General features: G+C 38.6%; 3 protein-coding genes across 3 annotated transcripts; 2 read left to right on the top strand and 1 right to left on the bottom strand.

The window, feature by feature from the left end:
- Positions 1–1,910: 1,910 nt before the first annotated feature.
- Positions 1,911–10,313, top strand: LOC103708995 (NADPH-dependent diflavin oxidoreductase 1). Its single transcript, XM_008794131.2, has 12 exons — positions 1,911–2,355; positions 2,538–2,615; positions 2,683–2,787; positions 3,902–3,993; positions 4,266–4,450; positions 4,534–4,631; positions 5,994–6,068; positions 6,225–6,335; positions 6,696–6,830; positions 8,879–8,998; positions 9,197–9,419; positions 9,503–10,313. The coding sequence occupies exons 1-12, from the start codon at positions 2,200–2,202 to the stop codon at positions 10,030–10,032; spliced, it is 1,908 nt and encodes a 635-aa protein (XP_008792353.1). The 5' UTR covers positions 1,911–2,199; the 3' UTR covers positions 10,033–10,313.
- A 373-nt stretch (positions 10,314–10,686) lies between these two features.
- On the bottom strand, positions 10,687–12,419 carry LOC103708994 (methylenetetrahydrofolate reductase 2-like). Its single transcript, XM_008794130.4, has 2 exons — positions 11,637–12,419; positions 10,687–11,529 (listed from the first exon to the last, which is right to left on the bottom strand). The coding sequence occupies exons 1-2, from the start codon at positions 12,124–12,126 to the stop codon at positions 10,985–10,987; spliced, it is 1,035 nt and encodes a 344-aa protein (XP_008792352.2). The 5' UTR covers positions 12,127–12,419; the 3' UTR covers positions 10,687–10,984.
- A 1,341-nt stretch (positions 12,420–13,760) lies between these two features.
- Positions 13,761–20,601, top strand: LOC103708993 (kinesin-like protein KIN-13B). Its single transcript, XM_008794129.4, has 12 exons — positions 13,761–14,269; positions 14,378–14,575; positions 14,776–14,958; positions 15,244–15,351; positions 17,134–17,211; positions 17,291–17,372; positions 18,357–18,516; positions 18,602–18,904; positions 18,990–19,208; positions 19,298–19,775; positions 19,856–19,921; positions 20,022–20,601. The coding sequence occupies exons 1-12, from the start codon at positions 14,081–14,083 to the stop codon at positions 20,199–20,201; spliced, it is 2,244 nt and encodes a 747-aa protein (XP_008792351.2). The 5' UTR covers positions 13,761–14,080; the 3' UTR covers positions 20,202–20,601.
- The last annotated feature ends 1,350 nt before the right edge of the window (positions 20,602–21,951 follow it).

Raw genomic sequence — 21,951 nt, 5'->3', positions numbered from 1 at the left:
CAAAATTACCATAAAGGACATTGCATAGTATTATACAACAGAACATAATAAAACATAACATAAATTAATATATAAATATACGATATATTATAATATTATTGTAATATAAAATAATATTATGTTAATATCGCATAATAGTAATATAATTATTAGAGTAAAATAATATTTGGTAATATAACATAATATTAAATTATTTAACATAACATATTAATGTATTATGATATAATGTAATATATATTATATTTATAATATAATACAATAATAAAAGTATAAAATATTATAATTATTAGTATAAATTAATTTCTCATAATATAACATAATATTAAATTATTTAAAATAACATATTAATGTATTATAATGTAATATAATATAATACAATATTTATAGTATAATACAATAATAAAGGTATAAAATATTTTATTTATTATTATAAATAATTTTTCATAATATAACATAATATTAAATTATTTAAAATAACATATTAATGTATTATAATGTAATGTAATATAATATAATATTTATAGTATAATACAATAATAAAAGTATAAAATATTATAATTATTAGTATAAATTAATTTTCCATAATATAACATAATATTAAATTATTTAACATAACATATTAATGTATTATGATATAATATAATATGATATTATATTTATAGTATAATACAAAAATAAAGGTATAAAATATTATAATTATTAGTATAAATTAATTTTTCATAATATAACATAATATTAAATTATTTAACATAACATATTAATATATTATGATATAATATAATATGATATTATATTTATAGTATAATACAAAAATAAAGGTATAAAATATTATAATTATTAGTATAAAATAATTTTCCATAATAATTTCCCATAAAATAATTTTCCGCGGTCCAGGGGCTCTTCTTTGTGGTCCACGCTCGAGGAGGATCTCAGCGTGGGCCGCGAGGTTGATGATAAAAAAAAAAATAATAGATTGATTTTGGAAGGTATGGAAAAGGATTAAAATTTTTTTCTTCTAAAATGTGGTTCAAGAGATGCATACAAAAATTGAAAAGAAAAATACTTTTTCTTACGGAAGGGAGTCTGTCGGCTAGGGTTTTTGGCTCCAGCAGATTTTTAGGTTTATAAAGGGACAAACTATGTAATTATGTTATTTTAATATGGGTATTTTTGTCAAAAATACAGCTTTCCGAAAAAGCTGAAACAGCTTCCTCCCAAAAGCTCCAAATTGGAGCTTCCTCCCGAAAGCTGTTTTCAGCTTCCCGCAAAAGCTGAAACAGCTTTTCGAAAAATTTACCAAACACAGTTTTTCATCTAAAAGTACTTTTGGAGGGCCAGAAAGCCCTCCAAAAGCTCCCCCAAACAGGGCCTCAATCTATAAAATATCTCCTAAATGATGGGCCACAAAAGAGGCAACTCAATCTGCAGCCTTGTTCGCCTCTCGGAATATATGGGCAACCTGAATCTTGCGGCAACTGGACACTAACTTCTGGCCGACACCAACCGCTAATTTTTTAACGGCGTTAGATTGCATGGGTACAAATGCAAAAATAAAGATAAAAAATGGGTCGAATAGCAAAACAAGCGTTTTAACAAGGGTATTCATGTAAATATTATTTTGGAATCGTATTCATGTAAAATTCGATTTTGAGGATGGTATTCAACTATTCATATAAAAAACCCCCTAATTTTAATATTAACAAAGCCCATCCCAGTCTTTGGGCCGCTTAGAGCCTTGGGCTTCGGTTGGATCGGACCGGGCTAAACATCGACATGAGCGTAGCCTGACATTGTTCAGGTCCAAATCTACCTTGAACTTTGGTGGGCCGGGGCATGGGCCCACTTCTAACTCTACCGGTGGCTCTGGGAAGTCCACGAGAACTTTATGCTTTGAATTCTGATCCATGGACTTGGATCCCCTTCAGGAAGCTCCGCCCGGACAGCACGATCCTGCCGCCGTCCGATCTTTCCCCGACCTCACTATCGCCGTCCGCCTTCACCCCGGCGGCCTCGCCCGCACTCTCCGTCGCGGTCTCCGTCCCCAGCCGCCGGATCTGTAACCCCTCCGCCGCCATGTTCTAACAAATCTGCTGGCCATTAGATTGATATCAAACGGCTGATACTACAACCTGGAAGACAAAAATAAAGCCACGGCCAAAACCCTTTCCTTGCTCCTTCCCTCCCCCTTTCAGTTCTCGAATGGCGAAGGCGATGGAAGAGAAGCCGAGTCGTCTTCTGGTGCTCTACGCCTCCCAGACCGGCAACGCCATGGACGCAGCGGAGCGCGTCGGGAGGGAGGCCGAGCGCGGCGGCTGCCCTTCCGTCACCGTCCTCTCCATGGACCGCTTCGACGCCGTTAGATTTCACTCTGCCCCCTCTTATTCTTTTATTTATCCGTTTAACTGAAATTAGAGACAAACAAACGCTAGTTTTATTAGCAATTACAAAATCGAGTCAAAATTTTTCCCCAATTTTCGATGCAATTATTACAGTTTTTCTTCTTTTCTTTTCTTTCTTTTTTTTTTAAATTCTTGCAGAGTCGTTTACGGGATGAGAAGACGGTGATTTTTGTCGTGTCGACTACTGGTCAGGGTGATGCACCGGATTCCATGAAGGTTGGTCTTCATTTATTTATTGTGAATTGTTTCATTTGTTGGCTGTGACTGGATTTGCTTTTTCTAGGTGTTCTGGAGGTCTCTTTTGCAGAGAAATCTCAGCAATAGGTGGCTGGAAGGTCTTCACTACGCGGTTTTTGGACTGGGTGACTCCGGATACCAGAAATACAACGTAATCACTACTAATCTTTTAACACATTATTGTTGAATTTTTGAAGCCCATCATTTTTAGTTGCATCATGAATCATTTGCTTCAGTTTTGCTTTACACAGACATGTTAAACATTGTGCGTGGCTCGCTATTCAAGCTGAATGATGAATATTTGCATGAATAGCCACGTAAAATCATGCTTAACTATCTGTGTCAAGTCACTAATCGCTAGGAAACGTTTACAGTGGAAGAAACTGTTATTTTTGACTGTTAAGTCTTTTCCTCTTTTACACCACCATTACGTGAAAAATACCTCGACATAGTGCACTTCATGATTAGTGCATGCTCCATGTTGGTCTGCTGTTCTTGCCTTGATTTTTCTCTTTGCCATTTTGTTGGTGCAACACAATCTTGCATCATACTCTTATTGTGGCTGCCAGTTTTATGGTTGTAGAAATCTCTTTTTTGAACATGTCTTCTTTATTTGTTTGTGTATATACATGATGTATACAATTTCTTAACAATTATATTAACAATTTTATCTGTTGACTTTGAGCTTGTGATATATTTAGTTGACTTGTCAGTATTGGATCAAGATGAACTTTTATTCTCTTAGTCAGCCCAGAAAGCACATTGCATATGTTATTATCTTTTAATTTTTAAATGGATATCTGTTAAAGTTACAGGGGATTGGGTTATAAAGTGATTAAGGAATAAAGAAAGGACAAGGCAAGAAGAATAGCTCGAGTATGGAATGGTGGTTGTTCACTATTGATCTGGTTGTAACGCTCCCATCATGCCTTTGTTCCTTACATTGAAGAGACTGAGGGATTAATTGATGACTATTAAGGCAGGATCATAACTTTCAGATTTCAGCTTCATACAAGAGCAAGCAAAGCTTGACCCTCCAGCAAAATATTTTTGAAATAATCCTAGGCTATATATTCAATGCTATCGCATCCATTCTTGACATGGGTTTGTAGTAAGCCATTTTCAAATACCTTTTTAACCAATTTATAACCTGTATCCGATGAAGTAGGCCTTATTCTGTATATATTATGTCAGCAAATTACAAAACTGCTTGATTGTCTCTTAAATTTGTTAGATAAACTTGTATTTTTTTTTTTTGGCTGCAGTTTACTGCAAAGAAGCTGGATAAAAGGCTTGCTGATCTTGGGGCAAAATCAATAATTGAAAAAGGTTTGGGAGATGACCAGCACCCTTCAGGGTATATCTCTAGTTTACACTCTCTCATGGTGTATTTTATGCTGTTCTGCAGTGTGTTATTTCAGATATATGATTCATGTTCAATGTCCATTATTCAGTCTTCTTTTGATATTTTGTGAGTGCATCTTTATTGGATAAACTTTTTTTTAATGGTGCAAGATATCTGTACATCAGTAAGTTAGTGTTGTTGATTGTTTCATCTGAGTTGGTTGAAAACACTGCGGAGTACTACATAAGCACGTCAAAATGACTCCTGGAATGCATTCTCTATAGATATGAAGGTGCTTTTGACCCTTGGCTGTCATCTCTGTGGAACATGCTGAATCAAATGAACCCAACAATCTTACCAAGAGTTTCAGATATTTCGAATTCTCATATGAAAACTTTGGATCCTTCGAAATTTCAAGTTATATATCATAATGCTGATGAGGTAGAAGCACATATGTCAACCATCTCAGGTATTTTCTTTCTAAAACTGTTATTATTTTGGCTGTAGAATTAGTTGAAGAGTTTGTCAAAATGTGACTCTTGTATGTGTTAGATTCGAAGAGTACCGAGAAGATGATTGAGAGTGCTCGTTCCATGTCTCCAGCATTCTGCTTCTGTGATGATAATAAGCCACATTACTTCTTGCGGATGGTATGAATTACCTAATTGATCATTTTTTTTCTTTAATATGGATGCAGTTTATTTTTATCTAATGCAAATAGTATCTTCTATTACTATTAGGCGTATATGCAAAGTAACAAATTTAGCTACAGCAGATCCCTTTCCCTCTTTGATATGCTATCAAACTATGTATGCTCTTTCTTGAAAGATATTAAACCATAGACAGAAGTTCATAATCATCAAGCCTTATCTCAACTTTGTGATGCCTTTTTATGTATTTTTTAACAAACTTTGTGAATTTGTCACATAATGAATACATGTGCAGTTGCTGTGGTCTGTTTTGGATCCTTTGCTACAACTTCCATTCAAGTTGTTGTAGTAGTATTCCTCTCTGTTCACCTTTCAACACAAATCTGAGACTCGCACCTTGCTGATGTCTCTTAGATCATTGTGCCCTGATCTAGGAGGATCACTTGAAACACAATGGATCAACTGGACCTACCTGGATCTGTTTGGAGTACGTTTGGTTGCATGATTAGGCATATTCAACTTTTTGGTAGCTGTTTAGAACTCTGAGCTGGCTTATCCCCCAGTATATGATGTTCAAATGAGGTGTTCCAAGAGTCAGCCTATGGGCTCAATGAGCGTTACTTAGTTCTCTTGAGCTTCAGTTTCAACATTATTTGAGTTTGTCTGCTGCTGTGATTGTGTTCAAACCACACTTACTAGATAGAGTTTGGCAGGTTGTATCTTTTCATTCCATAAGGAAGTCTGAAATGTTGCAACATGCAAACTTGATGCAGATATCATCATGTCGATGCAGCCATTCTCTAGAATCTGTGCGACTTAGCGCACATGTGAACCAAAGTTGACGTTGAATATTTTGTATCATTTTAGATGGTAGGAATCTATCTGAATGGCTCGCACAAGTATTTTTGAACCGAGACATAATCAAAAAATTTACACTTTAGGAACACTCAAAGTCTCAAACTGTCTGCTTTTATGCATGCATACATGCATGCGTGCATGTATACGTATACATAAAAAGTTTTATTACGAATAAACATAGATGCTATTAATATATAGAAGGAAGAGAGCACAAAATTGTGGGGTTAGGTGCTAGTTTTTCATATACTTACATGGTCATGCTTCTTTTTTTATTTTTAAAAAATACATGATTATACATTTGAAAGAAGTTTTCCTGGTAAATATTTTTTTAAAAAAGCTTATATCATTTTAAGGGAAAAAAACTACAAATGAAGTCATATTGCCCCCTCCATTTGTGTATCTAGCAACATTTTTACTTCTTAGTATGTCTACTTTTATGATTGTTGTATCTATTATGTAAGTTCTGTTTCTAATATATGGAACTGCTTGTGAATAATTTGATAGATAACAAATCAACGTTTGACCAAAGTGGACTATGATAGAGATGTGCGTCATTTTGAGTTTGAAGCTTTATCACTTGTAAGTTTACTTGTACCATCCTGATTGAATGGGTTGTTTGTTTTGAGACTGTAGTATACTATATAAAATTCACCCTCCCATGCACAATCCAGGTCTAAGTTTTTCTTTTATATATTTCTGGATAAATATAGATCTGGCTATTGACACTTTTCTTAGGGTATGGACTATCAAGTTGGTGATATTGCAGAGATTCTTCCAAGTCCAGATCCTATTGCTGTTGATGCATTCATACAACGTTGTAACCTGAATCCAGACTGTTACATCACAGTATGTGATATTTTTTTTCTCAGTCAGTTAAAATTTTCATATTGCATCATACACTGAGGTGTGTTTTACCATCATAGGTTCATATTACATGCTAGACATTTCTATCCATCAGGAAAGAATAAAGTTTGTTGGCTCTCACAATATTAACATCCAACTTGCAGTAGTATTTGTTCTCTCATGTGTTAAGCGTATCTTACTGTTCATATTTATAGTCTAACATTGTGACTTGTGTCTCATCTTTTCAGTTTGTTGTCTTTATGATAAAAATCTAAGGATATAAATTGAATGATTACCATTTGTTTTGCTTTTTTACATATTCATGTAAATGTATAGAAGATTAACAACTTCTTAATCTTTCAGGTCCAACCCAGAGATAATGAGAAACAATCTATTGATTCACATGTTAAAAGCCTGACGCATCCTGTCAAATTAAAAGACTTCGTGGCACTGACCATGGATGTTGCATCAGCTTCCCCTCGACGGTATTTCTTTGAGGCAAGATAGTTGTATGTTAAGTACTTACATCTTATTTTGAAAACTGCAGTCAACTCTAAAACATGCAGCTCTTCATCAGAAATGCATAAAAATTGTCTTTTCTTGTCCATTTGTTAGTCTGTATGCAATGAATGCGAAACTGTCTAACTTAAAAATCAAGAAAACATTGCAGTCTAAGAAATATTTTGCACAAATTTAGTTATATTGTAATCCAATATAATTTTAAATAGTTACTGAAAAGATTTTACTGAAGAAGCCGTAGTTTCTTTTCTGATGTCATGCTAAGTTTATTAGAACTTTGTGAATCAAATAGGCAAGTAGCAGAATAGAAGTTGAAGAGAAAGCGGAAGGAATATAGTTTATATTTTTGACTAATTTTTGTTTATTGCATGTAGCGCCCTATGGACTAGTCAACTATGAAATTCTATATAAGACTGTTCCGAGGTTTGCTTAAGATTAAGTTCTGCATAAATTAGACTTCAAAACATATTTAGGATTTTAGATTGTGGATATGAGCATGGATTATGGATCTTACTTGATCCAGATCCATATTCGAATCAAATTCAGATATGGTTTTAGATTCAGACATGCTTACAAATAAGAACAATAAACATCAAGATTTGTTCCATCTTTTAGGTTCTGATTTTTAATCACGATGCTTGTTTCAAATAATTCTCCCCTCGTCCATCCATGTCTTCTTAGGTCATTCCCAATTTCCTAACGTTTGCCATTTTTCACTCAGCTAGCGATCATTGTTCAGGGTTCGCTTCTTGGGGATAGATTAAGGGGTTTTTGTCCTTGTCTCACTTTGGCTTTCCTGTTGAACCTGTTCGTTGCAATTTTTAGGGTTTGTTCGGTGGGTGGAGACAAAGGTGTCTCCTCATGCCGGCTCTCTACAATCAGCATACGTTCAATCAGGTGGTATCTCAAATTCAAAAGGCTTAGTAAGGGGAGGGTCAAGCCAATGAGCCATGGACTCCAACTGGAGGAGGATTGGAGGTGGTGGCCTCAAGATATTATCAAGAGATGGAGAATCAGGAGGATTGAATTGAAAAATATGATGTTACACTCAGTCAAGCTTCACCAGGACCTCTTAAATACATTACATAATCTTGCATTTTGAGTATCAGTTTTACGTCATTTCATGTAAAAGCACGACGAATTTAGTTTCTTATGTTGCAATTGACAGATTTTGAGCGGGTGTCAGCTTTGACATTCGGTTAGCTTTGTATGTGATTTCAAAGGACTCCCCATAGTTCAGAAGCCAAGGGTTAAGTGTCCAATAATTGCTTTTAGGTGCAGCTAATACCAGGCCCCAAATTGTATGTACACAGTGGGAAGAACATTGTCTTCTAAGCACTGGAGAATATTCTCTAAGTTACTCGTAGCCAAAGAGGATGTCAGTTTTAAGAAACAATTCAAAGTTTTCTTGGTTGTGCATGCACTCCTCTATATAGGTTTTCAAGTATTGGTGCATATACAGCGCAATCTGTACCTCTATATCTTTGAGGTTATGTATTACCCAGCATTGGTCAGTGTTGCAATGCATCCTAGGTAGTGAGAAGTATGTTGTGATGCAAAATGATACATACTCATGCATGTTGCTAAAGTCCATTCCTATTAAACCTGAACTTCAGTAAGTTAAGTTATTGAAACTTGTTTTTCTAAGCAACCTATCTATTGTTTGTTTATGGCTTGTAGTATGTTTAACCGTATTGGTTGTTCGTGATTTTTATCAAAGTGACATTTCAGATCAGAGAGGAATCCATAATTGCAAAGCTATCATATTCATTATTATGAGAGTTATTCCAAAGAGATGTTAATAGATACAGAATTCTGAGCCTTATCCCAAGTTGATGGAACAGGGCTTTTCTCCTTATCCCATGAGAGGCTCTTTTTTTTCTTAAGAATGCGAGTATTAAGTATAAAATTAATCATAACATTGCCTTACTATCTATTGGGCCCTTTTGTCATACTTGTAAGAATGATTTCATGACCTGGTCATATTTTATCAGTGAATATTGCCATTAAATGTACATGCATTTCAGGTCATGAGCTTTTATGCAATGGCAGAACACGAAAAGGAAAGGCTTCAATATTTTGCTTCTCCTGAAGGGAGGGATGATCTATATCAGTATAATCAGAAGGAACGAAGAACTGTTTTGGAGGTAGGCAACTTTGTAATTTCAGCCGTGCTTATTTTGATTCTACGTAGCTGTCTGATTTCAAGGAGACAGTTCTGCTGTTTCTGTTGAAGAATTTAGTTAAGCATGAAGAGTGTTATATTACAACAAGGGGCTGTATATTGCTTTCACTGTTTGTCGTAGCTCATCAAGTTCTTACAAATGGCTAGCCCTGTGTTGCAGGTACTAGAGGATTTTCCATCTGTGCAGATGCCATTTGAATGGTTGGTGCAGCTGGTTCCTCCACTAAAAACCAGAGCATTTTCCATCTCTTCTTCTCCTTCAGCTCATCCGAACCAAGTACACTTAACTGTGAGCATTGTATCATGGATTACTCCTTTCAAAAGGAAGCGACGTGGCCTCTGCTCGTCATGGCTAGCTGCACTTGATCCATATGAAAGTAAAGGTACATGCCCGTAGATATTGTAGAGAAATTGCTATCACACAGGATTCTGAATGAATTGCTAAAATTTCACAAATTTCAAACAGGAGTTTATATTCCTGCTTGGATCCATCGAGGTGCCCTTCCTTCCCCTCCTCCATCTCTTCCTCTCATTCTCATTGGACCAGGAACGGGTTGTGCACCTTTCCATGCATTTGTGGAGGAACGGGCAATGCAAAATGTGACTGTGTCAACATCTCCAGTCATCTTCTTCTTTGGTTGTAGGAATCAGGAAAATGATTTTCTATACAATAATTTCTGGTTATCTCATGCACAAGATCATGGGGTGCTGTCGAAGGAGAAGGGTGGAGGGTTCTTTGTTGCCTTCTCTAGAGATCAGCCCCAAAAGGTCTATGTGCAGCATAAGATGAAGGAAGAGAGAACAAGGATATGGAGTTTGTTGAGTGCTGGAGCTGCCATATACATTGCAGGGTCTTCCGTAAATATGCCAGCCAATGTGACATCAACCCTGGAAGAGATTATTTCAGAAGAAAGTGGGATTTCAAAGGAATCAGCTGCAAGATGGCTCAGACAACTAGAGAAGGCTGGTAGGTTCCATATCGAGGCATGGTCATGATCATGGATAGACTTTTGGTATTGATTCTGGAGAAAAAGACCTGCAGGAAGTGCGGTTGTAGTATAGAATTAGGGTTCATTAATTTATCGACACTAGTCAGGGAAAATTCGGACAACAGCTACAAAGTATCTTGTATTGCAAAGATCGTTTTCTTATGTAGCTTACTGCCTTCTCTAACACAACATCATGGAATAAAGCCACTGGCTCTTTGGTGAAAATGTCAAAGGAACATGTTCTTAAATTGATAAGGGATCTGATGCCTTTTAAGTTTTTGTCGTAAATTTTGCTATCACCAAAAAAGAAAGGTAAAGTTGTGTCATACTTAACATCAGTCATGAAAAAATGTTATTCGGTAATTAAATCAATGCTTTGTAGTCTATATCTTCTGTTTGATGGGAGTCGGCGCTTATTTCTTTAAAACTCTTAACAGTTTTCTAATCCAACAGGATTTTTTCTTCAAAAAACTTCCAAATTTTTAATGTGAAGTTGCATAAATGAGATCGACTGGATCCTAGTTATATAATGCTATTTTACCTCTCCTCAGTGTCATACTATTTATTGAACCCAACTTTATATATTAATACCAGAGTTCAAACTTTTCCTACAAGTTGAATCTTCTGTTTTGTTGTTAAAAGGAGGCATATGAAGAAGATAAGTGAGAAGGGGAACTGCCTTTTTTTAAGATTACAAATAACAGATAGAATTGTCATGCAGGTGTAACAAGATGAGTATTATATGTTGTTCTTTCATGCGATATCAGTGATAAAAAATTATCCACTTGATTGCTATCATCTCCTGTCTTAATATATTTCTCCCATTACTTGGCCTCCGTCCTGCGGAGCCGCGTCCCACGTGCCAATACAAAACTATAGTGTGAACGCTTGGACGATACTTGGTCAACAACGTGTTCCTCGTTGAGATCTTCTTTGGGACCTACCAAAGTATCCCGCATCTACGGCGTCCCGTTCGCCGGCTTCTTTTCCGACTCCGCTTTCTCGCCGTTCTGGATCTCTGCCAAAGTTTTCGGAACCCCCTTGTCGGCTCCCGTAACCAGCCCCAGATTCCTCAGCACCGCCAGCGTCGGCTCCTCGCGGTTCATCGTATAGAAGTGCAACTCCCTCATCCCTTTCTCCAAGATTTGCCGGCACATCTCCGTCGCCAGCTCCACACCGTACGCCGCCAGCGCCGCCTCGTCCCCCTTCTTGGCCTCCACCGCCGCCCTCACATCCGCCGGCACCTTCGTCTTGCACGTCTCCGTCATCCTCTGGAAGTTCCGGTACGTCGCGATCGGAAGGATTCCTGGCACGATCGGGCAATCGATCCCGACCCGCCGGCAATCCCCCACGAATTTGAGAAAAATATCGACATCGAAGAAGAGCTGCGTCACGATCAAATCCGCCCCGGCTTCCACCTTCTTCTTGAGGTACTCCAGATCGCTCTCGTATCCCTCCACTGTCGCGACCTCGCTCCCGTCCGAGATCTTGTCCGGGTGCGCCTCTGGGGATCGAGAGAGGGAGAGTTCGGGGATCGTCCTTGGATATGAGAGAAGATCAAGAAATGGATGGCGGGTGATTAGAGAGAGAGAGAGAGAGAAGGGAACGAACCTGGATACCCGGCGACGGCGATGCCGAAGTAGTCCCCGTGCTTGGATCGGATGTGCTCGACCAGATCGAGGGCGCAGGCGGGCCCGCTGGGGGCGGCCTCGTCCGCGGAGACGGCGGCATCGGGGGAACCTTGAGGAGGATCGCCGCGAAGGGCCAGGACGTTCTGGACGCCGGCGGCGCGGACGGCGGAGATGGCGTGGTCGATGCGGTCGAGGGGCATGCCTAGGCACGTGAGGTGCATCATGGTCTCGGCACCGACCTCGCGCTGCATCCGGCCGGCGAGGGCGAGTGTGGAGTCGGCGTCGCGGGGGCGCCACGTGATGTCGCAGAAGGCCGCGCCGTGGGCGGCCATGCGGGCAACCTTGGCCACGAAGGCGTCGGAGGCGCGTGCGCGGTCCTCCAGCTTGCCGGAGAGCTTCGGAGTGAAGAACTCGAAGGAGAAGACGACGGGGCCGTCGTGGTCGCCGGCGATCTTATCGATAACCTTCATCGCTGGTGGAGGGAAGGAGGGAAACTCGAGGCGAAGAGGAGAAGCCTTCGCCTTTTATTAACGACGACGATAATGGAAGGAGCGGCCGCGGACGTCCATGGAAGTGGGAATATTTGGCTTTTACTAATTTAGCCTTGCAATTGGAGTTGTGGTAGTTGGAGGGAAAAATATGAAGGGAAAAATAAAGAAAAATGAATACCTTACAACTGGGTATATATAAAGAAAAAAGAAAATAAAAAGAATATGGCTAGATATCAACCGCGGCTAATTGTTTAGGTCATCCATCCGACATAGAACTTAGGAATTGGTGTATTGTATATTAAAAAAAGAAACATGTTAGGAGTCATTGCTCAGTTTACCAATCCAATGCGGCAACTAGAAATTGTTGCAGTATGTGCACATACGAACTTCGGGCACTGTACTTAAATGCCATATTTGCTTCGCTGAATTTTGGAATGGAGTGGAGATTCCAACTTTAATCGTGTTCTCATATCTAGTATAAGTGTGTATATATTTTTTTTCCAGTAAAAAGAATATCTGTATCGATAGTAGGTATTATGGTGGGAGCGAGCAATTGCCGCCAATAGGAGCAGCTGCACTGCAACAAAAGCAGTGATAGAAATAGTAATTATGAAGAAAAGAAAAATAGAGAAGAGTATGCAAGGACTGATGTTGCTGGATTAGAGTTAAATTATGGAACTTGATATTGCTAGGGTTAATTGGATTTGCATGCTTCACTCAATCAGGAATTGCATGCTTCTCAGTTTTCACGAGCATCATGCCGTTTGTTTGTTTGGGGAAAACCAAATTGGGCCTGGCACATATCAAACAGACCTCTCAGCCGACATCCTGCAAGGTTAAAAAAAAAAGGGGCTGCTGGTCTTCTCTATCAGCGATTGAGGCATGACCAAGTCTAAACCACTCATGGCTAAAAATATTTCGAGTTTTAATTTGGAATCGTAACAGGATCTCTCATCATTTTGTATCTTAACAGCTGCTAAACCCAGACGTGGCTTGACACCATAGGCCTTCGCAAAGCCTACTAGTCCCTATCCCTGCATTGTACAAAAACAACTTCATTTCATAATTCTTCAATTTCAAAAGCAATCTCGATCAGAAGATTTAAAATATTTTTATAATAATCTTAATCAGATTTCTCTCTTAAAAAATTTACAACATGCCAGACTTCTATGAAAAAAGAGATTCCGACATTGCTTGACATTGGAAATAGCAAACTGATTTAGTTAAAAAAAATTATGTAAGAAAAATTGAATGGAAAAGGAAAAAAAATAGGTATAGAATATTAAAAATAATAATTATAAGTTAAAATATTTTTTTAGAAAAACTTGTAAATTAAAACCATTGATCAGATTTTCGTATTTTTGGAATTTAAATTTAACTAAGTTATTTTATATCCAAAATATTTAGCAGCCATGTCTATATGTAAATTATAACTAAGTCTAACAAGCCCCAAGCCCAGCCCAGAGCCGGCCCAGCCCATGCTGCAGTGTGTGAACGAACCGTCCGTGGTGGGCCAACACTCAGAAGAACTCCGTCCGATCCTACCGCGACCGACCAGGACCCACCCCTCCAATGAACCTGGCCGAGAACACGCGACCGGCGACTCCGTGCTTTACTCTCCTCCCTCGTCCCGAGCGCTTCCCGTCCCCCCGGTCCACCTACCCCTTTCAAACTTTTGAAATCTCACACCCATTTCTTATATGCGTTAGAATTCCATTATTTAATAAGCTTTAATCGATCGCTGCTGGTGTGATTACTTTTCCTTAGTTTTATTTTAAATCAAATCTCCCCCAACGACCGTCTCGCCTTTAATTTAAAATCTCGGACGCGTTGCGATTTCGAGAAGGGGACGGTTCTTTGTCTTCTTCTTCTACCCACCGTTCGGCCGGCCGGCAATCTCATCGCGACCGATCGGAACGAAAAGGACGGAACGATGAGCGGCGCAGCGGTCGGTGGGAGGCAGATACCGCCGCGATCTGGCCACCACCAGCGGCAATTCTCGTCCGACCACTTCCTCCTCGACTCCGCCGGCGCCGGTGCCGGCGGTGGTGCCGGCGGCAAGTGGCTCGGGTCTTCCGGCCTCAACCACCCCTATTCCTCCAGCCTCCCTCCTTCCCAGCAGGTATTCCGGTCTATCGCCGTCTGTCCCTCGAGATCTACTCGAAATCAATGGCTTCTTCTTGGCATTTGAGATCAAATCTTGATCGATTTCGATTGGATTGGCATGTAGGTTGAGTACTCGAGGGCGGCGCGGGGCGTGAACAGAGGCGCGGGAGGGGAGCTCTTCTTGTCGGTTGAGTCCCCGGCGCGAGCATTGGGCTCGTGGTCTTCGAGCCAGAGGAGGAATGGGGATGATACCGTGTCGACCGGCCAGCTGAGCCCTGGGATCTTGGATCTCCACTCCCTAGACACTGAGCTCCTCCCTGAAGTAAATCCGCTCTCTATTTGTTTTCGTATCTCCATCCTGATGGTTCTTAAGTTTAAAAGTTCCCAAATCATATATTTTAAATGCTACATTTCATATCTTGAAATTATACCTTATACAGTTTGCCCATTAATTTGTTCAAGTTTTGGCAAGATAAAATTTTGTTGTGTTTTTTTGCTTATTTTGTTTACCAATGTGGGCAGATTCCACTTCCTGTACTGTATGATGGTGTTCAACCATTAGGATATGCTCAAGGTAGAGGCTTTGATGATTTGGATCCAAGCTTTTTTACTAGCAAACAGATGAGCAAGGCAGATATCAATCCCTTGAAAAGTTTCTCAGTTGACAAAGAGAAGCTGGCTTCTGCTGCCAAGATCAAAGTAGTGGTATGATGTCTGCGAAATTATTACTGCTTGCCTTCAAATGGCTTATAGTATGTTTGGTCAGAAGGATATGATCATAACCTCTTAAAATTAATCTAACATCTGTAATTAGTAGTGTTCTTCATGAGTTTGGCTGTAGTGCATATTTGTGACATTAGACTGTGTTCTGTTGTCACAAGAGATAGATGCAATCTCATGCTCATGTTCTATACCCTGGCTAAAAAAGTTATCCTTTTTTTTTTTAATGTGGTAAGGAAGCCCTCTAATAGTCCGGATCTCTGAATGCAGGTGCGCAAGAGGCCACTTAACAAAAAAGAAATAGCAAAGAAAGAGGAAGACATCATCACAATAGAACGAAGCTCCAATTCTCTTACTGTACATGAGACTAAACTGAAGGTGAGTGTCTTTTGGGTTGTTCCAATTCTATCCTGTTAAAGTCTTCTGATTGCTACCTTATCGAACCTTGAAAGCTTCAGTTATTGATTCCTTGGTTATTTTTTTGATGCAACCTGTTTGGTTAATAGAAACATGTCCGAAGTGATGATGGGTATTTTTTTCTCGCCAAGCTGTTTCTGGACTGTAATGTAGGCATTTCAGCTTGTGAAACTATTGTTTTCTAGGACTTATAGAAAAAATTATCTTCAGAACCATGCTTTAAAGTGTGAACCTTCAAGTGAAGCTGATCTGAAGGGGTCACGCATGTTTGTGAGCATGCTAGTCACAAACCAATGACCATATTCCAGGAATTGTTTGCCCTTAACTTTTTCAGAGTGAATGGACCAATCTGAGCAATGCTTCAAAATTGACAAAATTTCAAGGAAAAAACCCCAATCTTCATTTATCTGCATTTAGGCAAACATTTAGGAGAACCCCTATCCTAGCCCCTGGTCACCTGTAAGAGGATGAAAAAAACCCATGGGCACCACAATAACCTGAAAATCATTTGATTTATGTTCACCAAATGCACTTGAACAGTCGGAATATGTGCAACAAAATTAAACGTCTTAGACAACAGAACGCGCCAAAGGTGTTGATGTTAATTGATATCGGTCAACATTCATGTAACAGAAAACCCACATGCCCTCAAGAATTGAAAATATGGATTCAAGAGGATCTGTTGATGAAACTTTCCCCAGATTTACGTATATGAAGGTCCTTCTGCATAATCAGGGCATATTAAAATTTTATGTCTCAGATAAAATCTGTTAAAACTTAATTCTGCACTATAAAATCATGATCTGATTAGTCACTATTGCAAAAATCATGAATCAGATAATCCATGGATCTTCATTAAGTGATCTTGCAGCGCATCTCAATGATCTTTAGTTACAAAACTTTATTTTTTCACCAGATGAAAGTTCACATCCAAAAGCCAGTAAAATACTCAAAGCAAATGTTCTATAGACCTAAAGGACTTGGCAGCAGCTATGACAATGCAGTGAGGTTTCTCATTTTTAACTTCATTTGCCTCCTGCACGAGACAAAATTGCTATCAATGTATTTGCTTATCATGATTCATTCCCCAATGAAATTGAAAAGTTCAAATATTTTGACTAAATTATTTATATCTGTCACCAGTAGTTGTATTTTCTTTACCCATAATTGGATGAATTATTCAAGAACTGTTAGAAACATATCTGAGTAAAAAAATTTCTCTTGATTAAATCCCATGCCTGTTCCATTAACATAATTCCCAACCTGTTAGAAACTTAAGCTGAAATTTTAATAGAAAATCCCCAAAACACTTGTCAACAAAAGAGTGCATGCAACTCTATTGCTGTACACTCTGTCCATCGCCTTTTAGATGCCCATTACTTTTCAACCAGGAATGGGAGTTTCTTTTGTCACTAATCTCCTTTCATGGACAACAGAGGGGTTTACAAGATCTCAAAAACGAGGAAAATTAAAATACATTGATTGCTTCAAGATCAGCAATCTAGAAGAGGGAAGCCACTCATTGTAAACTATGATTGCTGTCATCGTTTCTTATCCTACACTCCTTATAAGCAATAGTTGTCCATGAACTCTTGTCCAGTACCTCAATTTTTGCCCCAGATCTAAGAAACATCATCTTTGCCACCTGGAGAGAATTTTCCTCTTTCTTTTTTTTGATTCATATTTTTTTAGTTATACTGTACAGTGTATGCTGTTCACCTCTTATCTTTTGTCTTCCTGCAGGTTGACCTAACGGAGTATGTTGAGAAACATGAATTTGTATTTGATGCTGTGTTGGATGAGGATGTTTCGAATGATGAAGTAAGTGCAAGATGCTGATGCAAAATTTTCTTGAGGAATATTCTCTATACCAATATTTGATTTTTGTTTGGTCTTCTAGGTTTATCAGGAGACAGTGGAGCCAGTTGTCCCTGCAATTTTTCAGCGTACCAAGGCAACTTGTTTTGCCTATGGACAAACAGGCAAGTGATTGTTTCGTATATTCATATGGAGAGTTCAACAGACTTCAATTTGCTTTTGAAAAACCCACACTGTAACATTTTTTCATATTACTTCTAGTAGCATTTTCGGTATTGCAATGCTTAACATTTTTGAAAGATTTGTGGCATTCTGTTTGCTGTTTTGATTCTCTTATAGATGGAAAAATTGTCGCTTGATGTTTAGAAAACCTTTTTCACAAACATTGATCGTATTTATCGTGTATTTTATGCGCAATTCATGAATTGACTTCTATTTTCTCCAAGTCAAAGGCCATCCTATGTACTCCTTTTCTTACCTTTTATGACCATTTCTTATGCTTTGTACACATTAATTTTTTTTTGTGATATTCCGAATCTGCAGCACTTTTCTGATACTTTGTTTTGTGCTACCTGCAATTTCTCATAATTTCTGAAGCAGTTGCTGTTATGCTATGGGAACATCATAATCAGTCTATTGTGGCAGCTTATGCCTATATGCGCTGAGATGGTTGAAGCCGCATTAATGGTCTAAGATATTAATGAACTCTGGTTTGTTGTGCTCTACATGACTTATTTGGTCTAGGTTTCGTTAATTACTTCCTGAAATCCTTTTACTCTATGATCAAAAGTCAATTTTGCCAGTAGTTTGCTTTTGTAACAATAAACTCAAATGTCTTAACATATAGCACTCTTGATTTATGTCCTTTAGGCACTTGTTTGGTGTTCTCTTGATGAGGTCAATAGGTGGATACCCATAGTCTAAATCATTTTGATACCTGGATTTATGCAATCTTTTGCATGTAGATTGTATTATAGCTACATTTTATGGAGCAAGTGCAGTTTCATTTTATCAGATTATATATTTCTAAATGCATGCCTTTTTTTATTTAGTGCCACTTTTGACTGTTTTAGATTATGTTGCTTTCGCCATCTTGGTTCCAAGTTAACTTATAAAAGCTTCTATTGTTTTGTCCTTATTTTTATTAGGTAGCGGAAAGACATATACAATGCAACCACTCCCCCTTAGAGCATCACAAGATATTCTGAGACTCATGCACCATACATACTGCAATCAAGGTTTCCAGTTGTTTGTGAGTTTCTTTGAGATATATGGTGGGAAACTCTTTGATCTTCTAAATGACAGGAGGTTTGTCAAAATTGTTTTTACTTTAGTTCTGGATTTTTTTTTTTGTGTGTGTGTGTGTGTTGACTCTTGAATTTGGCTTTTGCAGAAAGCTTTGCATGAGAGAGGATGGTAAACAGAAAGTTTGCATTGTGGGTTTACAAGAGTATAGAGTTTCCAATGTGGATGCTATCAGGGAGTTAATCGAAAAAGGAAATGCAACCAGGAGTACAGGTATTACTGGTGCGAATGAAGAATCTTCACGATCTCATGCCATTCTTCAGCTTGCTATCAAAAAGTCAGTTGATGGTAGTGAATCAAAGCCACCTCGAATTGTTGGCAAACTATCCTTCATCGACCTTGCCGGCAGTGAGCGTGGTGCAGATACCACTGATAATGATAAGCAGACAAGGTAATAATTTCATGAACTTCTTCACCATAATTGTGGCAGTGTAAGCTCTCTGTTCTAAGAAGTCAGTCCCAAAAATACAATGCAGAATTGAAGGTGCGGAGATCAACAAAAGTTTGCTTGCACTAAAGGAATGTATTAGAGCACTTGACAATGATCAAGTTCATATTCCTTTCAGAGGTAGTAAATTGACGGAAGTTCTGAGGGACTCCTTTGTTGGAGACTCACGCACTGTTATGATTTCATGCATTTCTCCAAGTTCTGGCTCATGTGAACACACTCTTAACACATTGAGATATGCTGATAGGTAACCTATTTGGTTTTATACTCATATACATAAGAAATCACATATTCTTTGTTTTATTTACAGAAAAGAGGCTTTATGTTTTTTACTAGGGTGAAGAGCCTCTCAAAGGGCAGCAACCCCAAGAAGGATCTTCCATCAGCAATTTTAAGAGAGTCGACTGCTTTGCCCCTATCTTCAATTTTGCAGCCTGTCTCCACCCTTGAGGGCAGCAACGATGATAGTGCCAATGAAAAAAACAAATTTGGCATATCCAAACAATCTAGAAGAGAAACATCTCCACCTTTTAATATGGACCATGTCCCGAGCAAGAGGGAGGAGGTGCATGTGGCTTCGTTAAATGGTGAATATTTCAAGGAGCAAAGAAGCAAGGGTTCAACAACGGCGGAGGAGTTTGATCTATCCGCAATGGCATGTGAGCAGGGAAAAACTTCATGGAGGAAAGGAAAAGCAGAGATCTACTCAGTTTCATCTTTGGAAGATAGAGTGAATAGAGTTAACACACCACCTCAAAAATGGAAGGACGTGGCTGATGATGACGAAGATGATGAACTGAATGCTCTATTGCAGGTAGGAACTGGTTCAACACGGATATTTCCTTTTCTATGCATGGACATCCCATTTGACTCATGATGATTGGTGAATGTTAGGAAGAGGAAGATCTGGTGGTTGCACATCGGAAACAAGTGGAGGAGACTATTGATATTGTTAGGGAGGCAAGTGTGTTTTATTATATAGACCAGTAAAAGAAAACTGCATCACATAACTTCATTCTTTTGTCCTTTTTTTTGGTCCATTCATTCTTTCGTTTTACAGGAGATGAACCTGTTGGTTAAAGCAGATGAACCTGGTAGCAAGTTGGATGATTACATATCCAAATTGAACGCTCTCCTCTCACAGAAGGCTGCTGGAATTGTAAATCTGCAGGCTCGTCTGGCTCAGTTTCAGAGGCATTTGAATGAGTACAATGTTCTGGTTTCTTCTCCAGGACCATGATTCTTAGTCTTCAGGCTCCCAGCAGAATTGGCCATAATTGAAGTATATCAGGTATAAGATAAATGGTGCTAAATCAGCCTCCATTGGACCAGGCAGTGGCAACGGCATGGGTGGCTTGTTGGTTTCCATGGCAGGCAGTTGCACTGGAGAAGCTATGACTGGCACTCAAATATCTATAGGTATTTTATTGGTAGATCTGTTGCCTTTGACATTTTCATGTGCTGCTGATTTTTTTTTTTTGTTGATATAAAAGCTTGTCTTATTTTCATTTTCCCCCCTCAATATATCTATATTGCTTTGTGAGGCACTCATGCTTTTAGCAACAAACACTATTTGTAAATGTTTTCGTAGATATATTGATATCTACTTGAAATAAGTACATCATGATATTCTAGGCTAATTACTTTGGAGTATTGGGTGCTTCTATTCTATAAAATTCTAATCATCTATTTTGTACAGTTCCATTCCTATTGTCTTACTAGGTTATCATTGAGGACATTCTCATACTTCCTGATTCCTAGTGAGGAGGATCAGGAAGTCAGCCACACCAACACCTTTGTGCATACTCTCAATACCCGGGGAAAAAACTAGTTCCTCTAATGTTGCCATTCTTGTGATCCGTCCAGTTGCTGTCCTTGGCCTGTTAATGATTCGCCTTGGCAAATCGGGTGAAGGAGACAACAATGGCTTTCCAAGCGCCCTGTTAATTCCGTCGCCTATCCTATCTAAAATGGCAAGTATTGGGGATGCATTCAAGTTGGCTGTCCCTTTATACTTGCATTTTATTAAATCTTTCTTGTTAGACTGGATCTTACTCGAATGAACTTGCCTTTTCTTATCTTGTTCCATCGGAAGGATTTGATATGGGCGATTAGAATTTTCTGAGCTCTTAGTCACGATTTCTGTGCTCCGTAGGGTGATCATGTTAGAGACTTCGTAAGGTAATAGGAATGTACAGTGCGCTGCCGCCCTGCCAGTGTAATATTTGTTAGAGCTTTAATTATAAATAAATAAATTTTAAAAACAAAACTAACATTATTCTCCTAAATTTTAGTTGGTTCGAGAGCTTTAAAACCTCTTTCTTTTTTTAGTTCCTAATTGGATATGTAAAAGCAAGCCCTCTTGCTTAAAGAAACCTCATCGCCCAAATTGGGCTTTGAGGGACGTGGGTTAATGACCATATGCTCGGCTCGACCCAGCCAGCTGTGCCCGTGCTTGTGCCATGCATGTTGTAGGGCAAAACACCAGAAGGTCACAGGGATAGAGCCTACAAATAGGCTTTGGGTCCAACATACTGCTGCTTCTACTATTAATCTACTTTCTTCTTCAACTTTTTCTTCTTCTTTTTTTTTTGAGCTACCGAAAAAGTCATTTGGGTCAAGCATCCTAATAGCCGTGCTCGTTAGAAGAAAATTGGGCTGAGCTGGATTGTTGTATCTTGAGGATAAGATCACTACAGATCTGTATATAGGGGATGAATCATGTTCTTAGAATAGTGTTCTCACATGCTCCTATTTAGACAAGCTTACCATTCATCTAATTTTCAAAAGTTTTCTAATTATAGATTCTAATTGACTTCATCTATTCATTATAATATAACAATTTCCAGGCCAATACCACCGACAATATTGATGTGGAATCATACCTTTCATGGTCACAAGACACTCGGGGTGATTTCTAGATCATCCCTAATCCACTAAAGACAGAAACATAAGGTGACACTTGACACTTTTCTTATTTATTTTTTAGT

This window comes from Phoenix dactylifera, chromosome 11, assembly GCF_009389715.1.
Source record: "Phoenix dactylifera cultivar Barhee BC4 chromosome 11, palm_55x_up_171113_PBpolish2nd_filt_p, whole genome shotgun sequence".
NCBI lineage: Eukaryota > Viridiplantae > Streptophyta > Magnoliopsida > Arecales > Arecaceae > Phoenix > Phoenix dactylifera.
The sequence above is the reverse complement of the archived record's forward strand: the minus strand, read 5'-3'. Positions and strand labels throughout refer to the sequence as shown.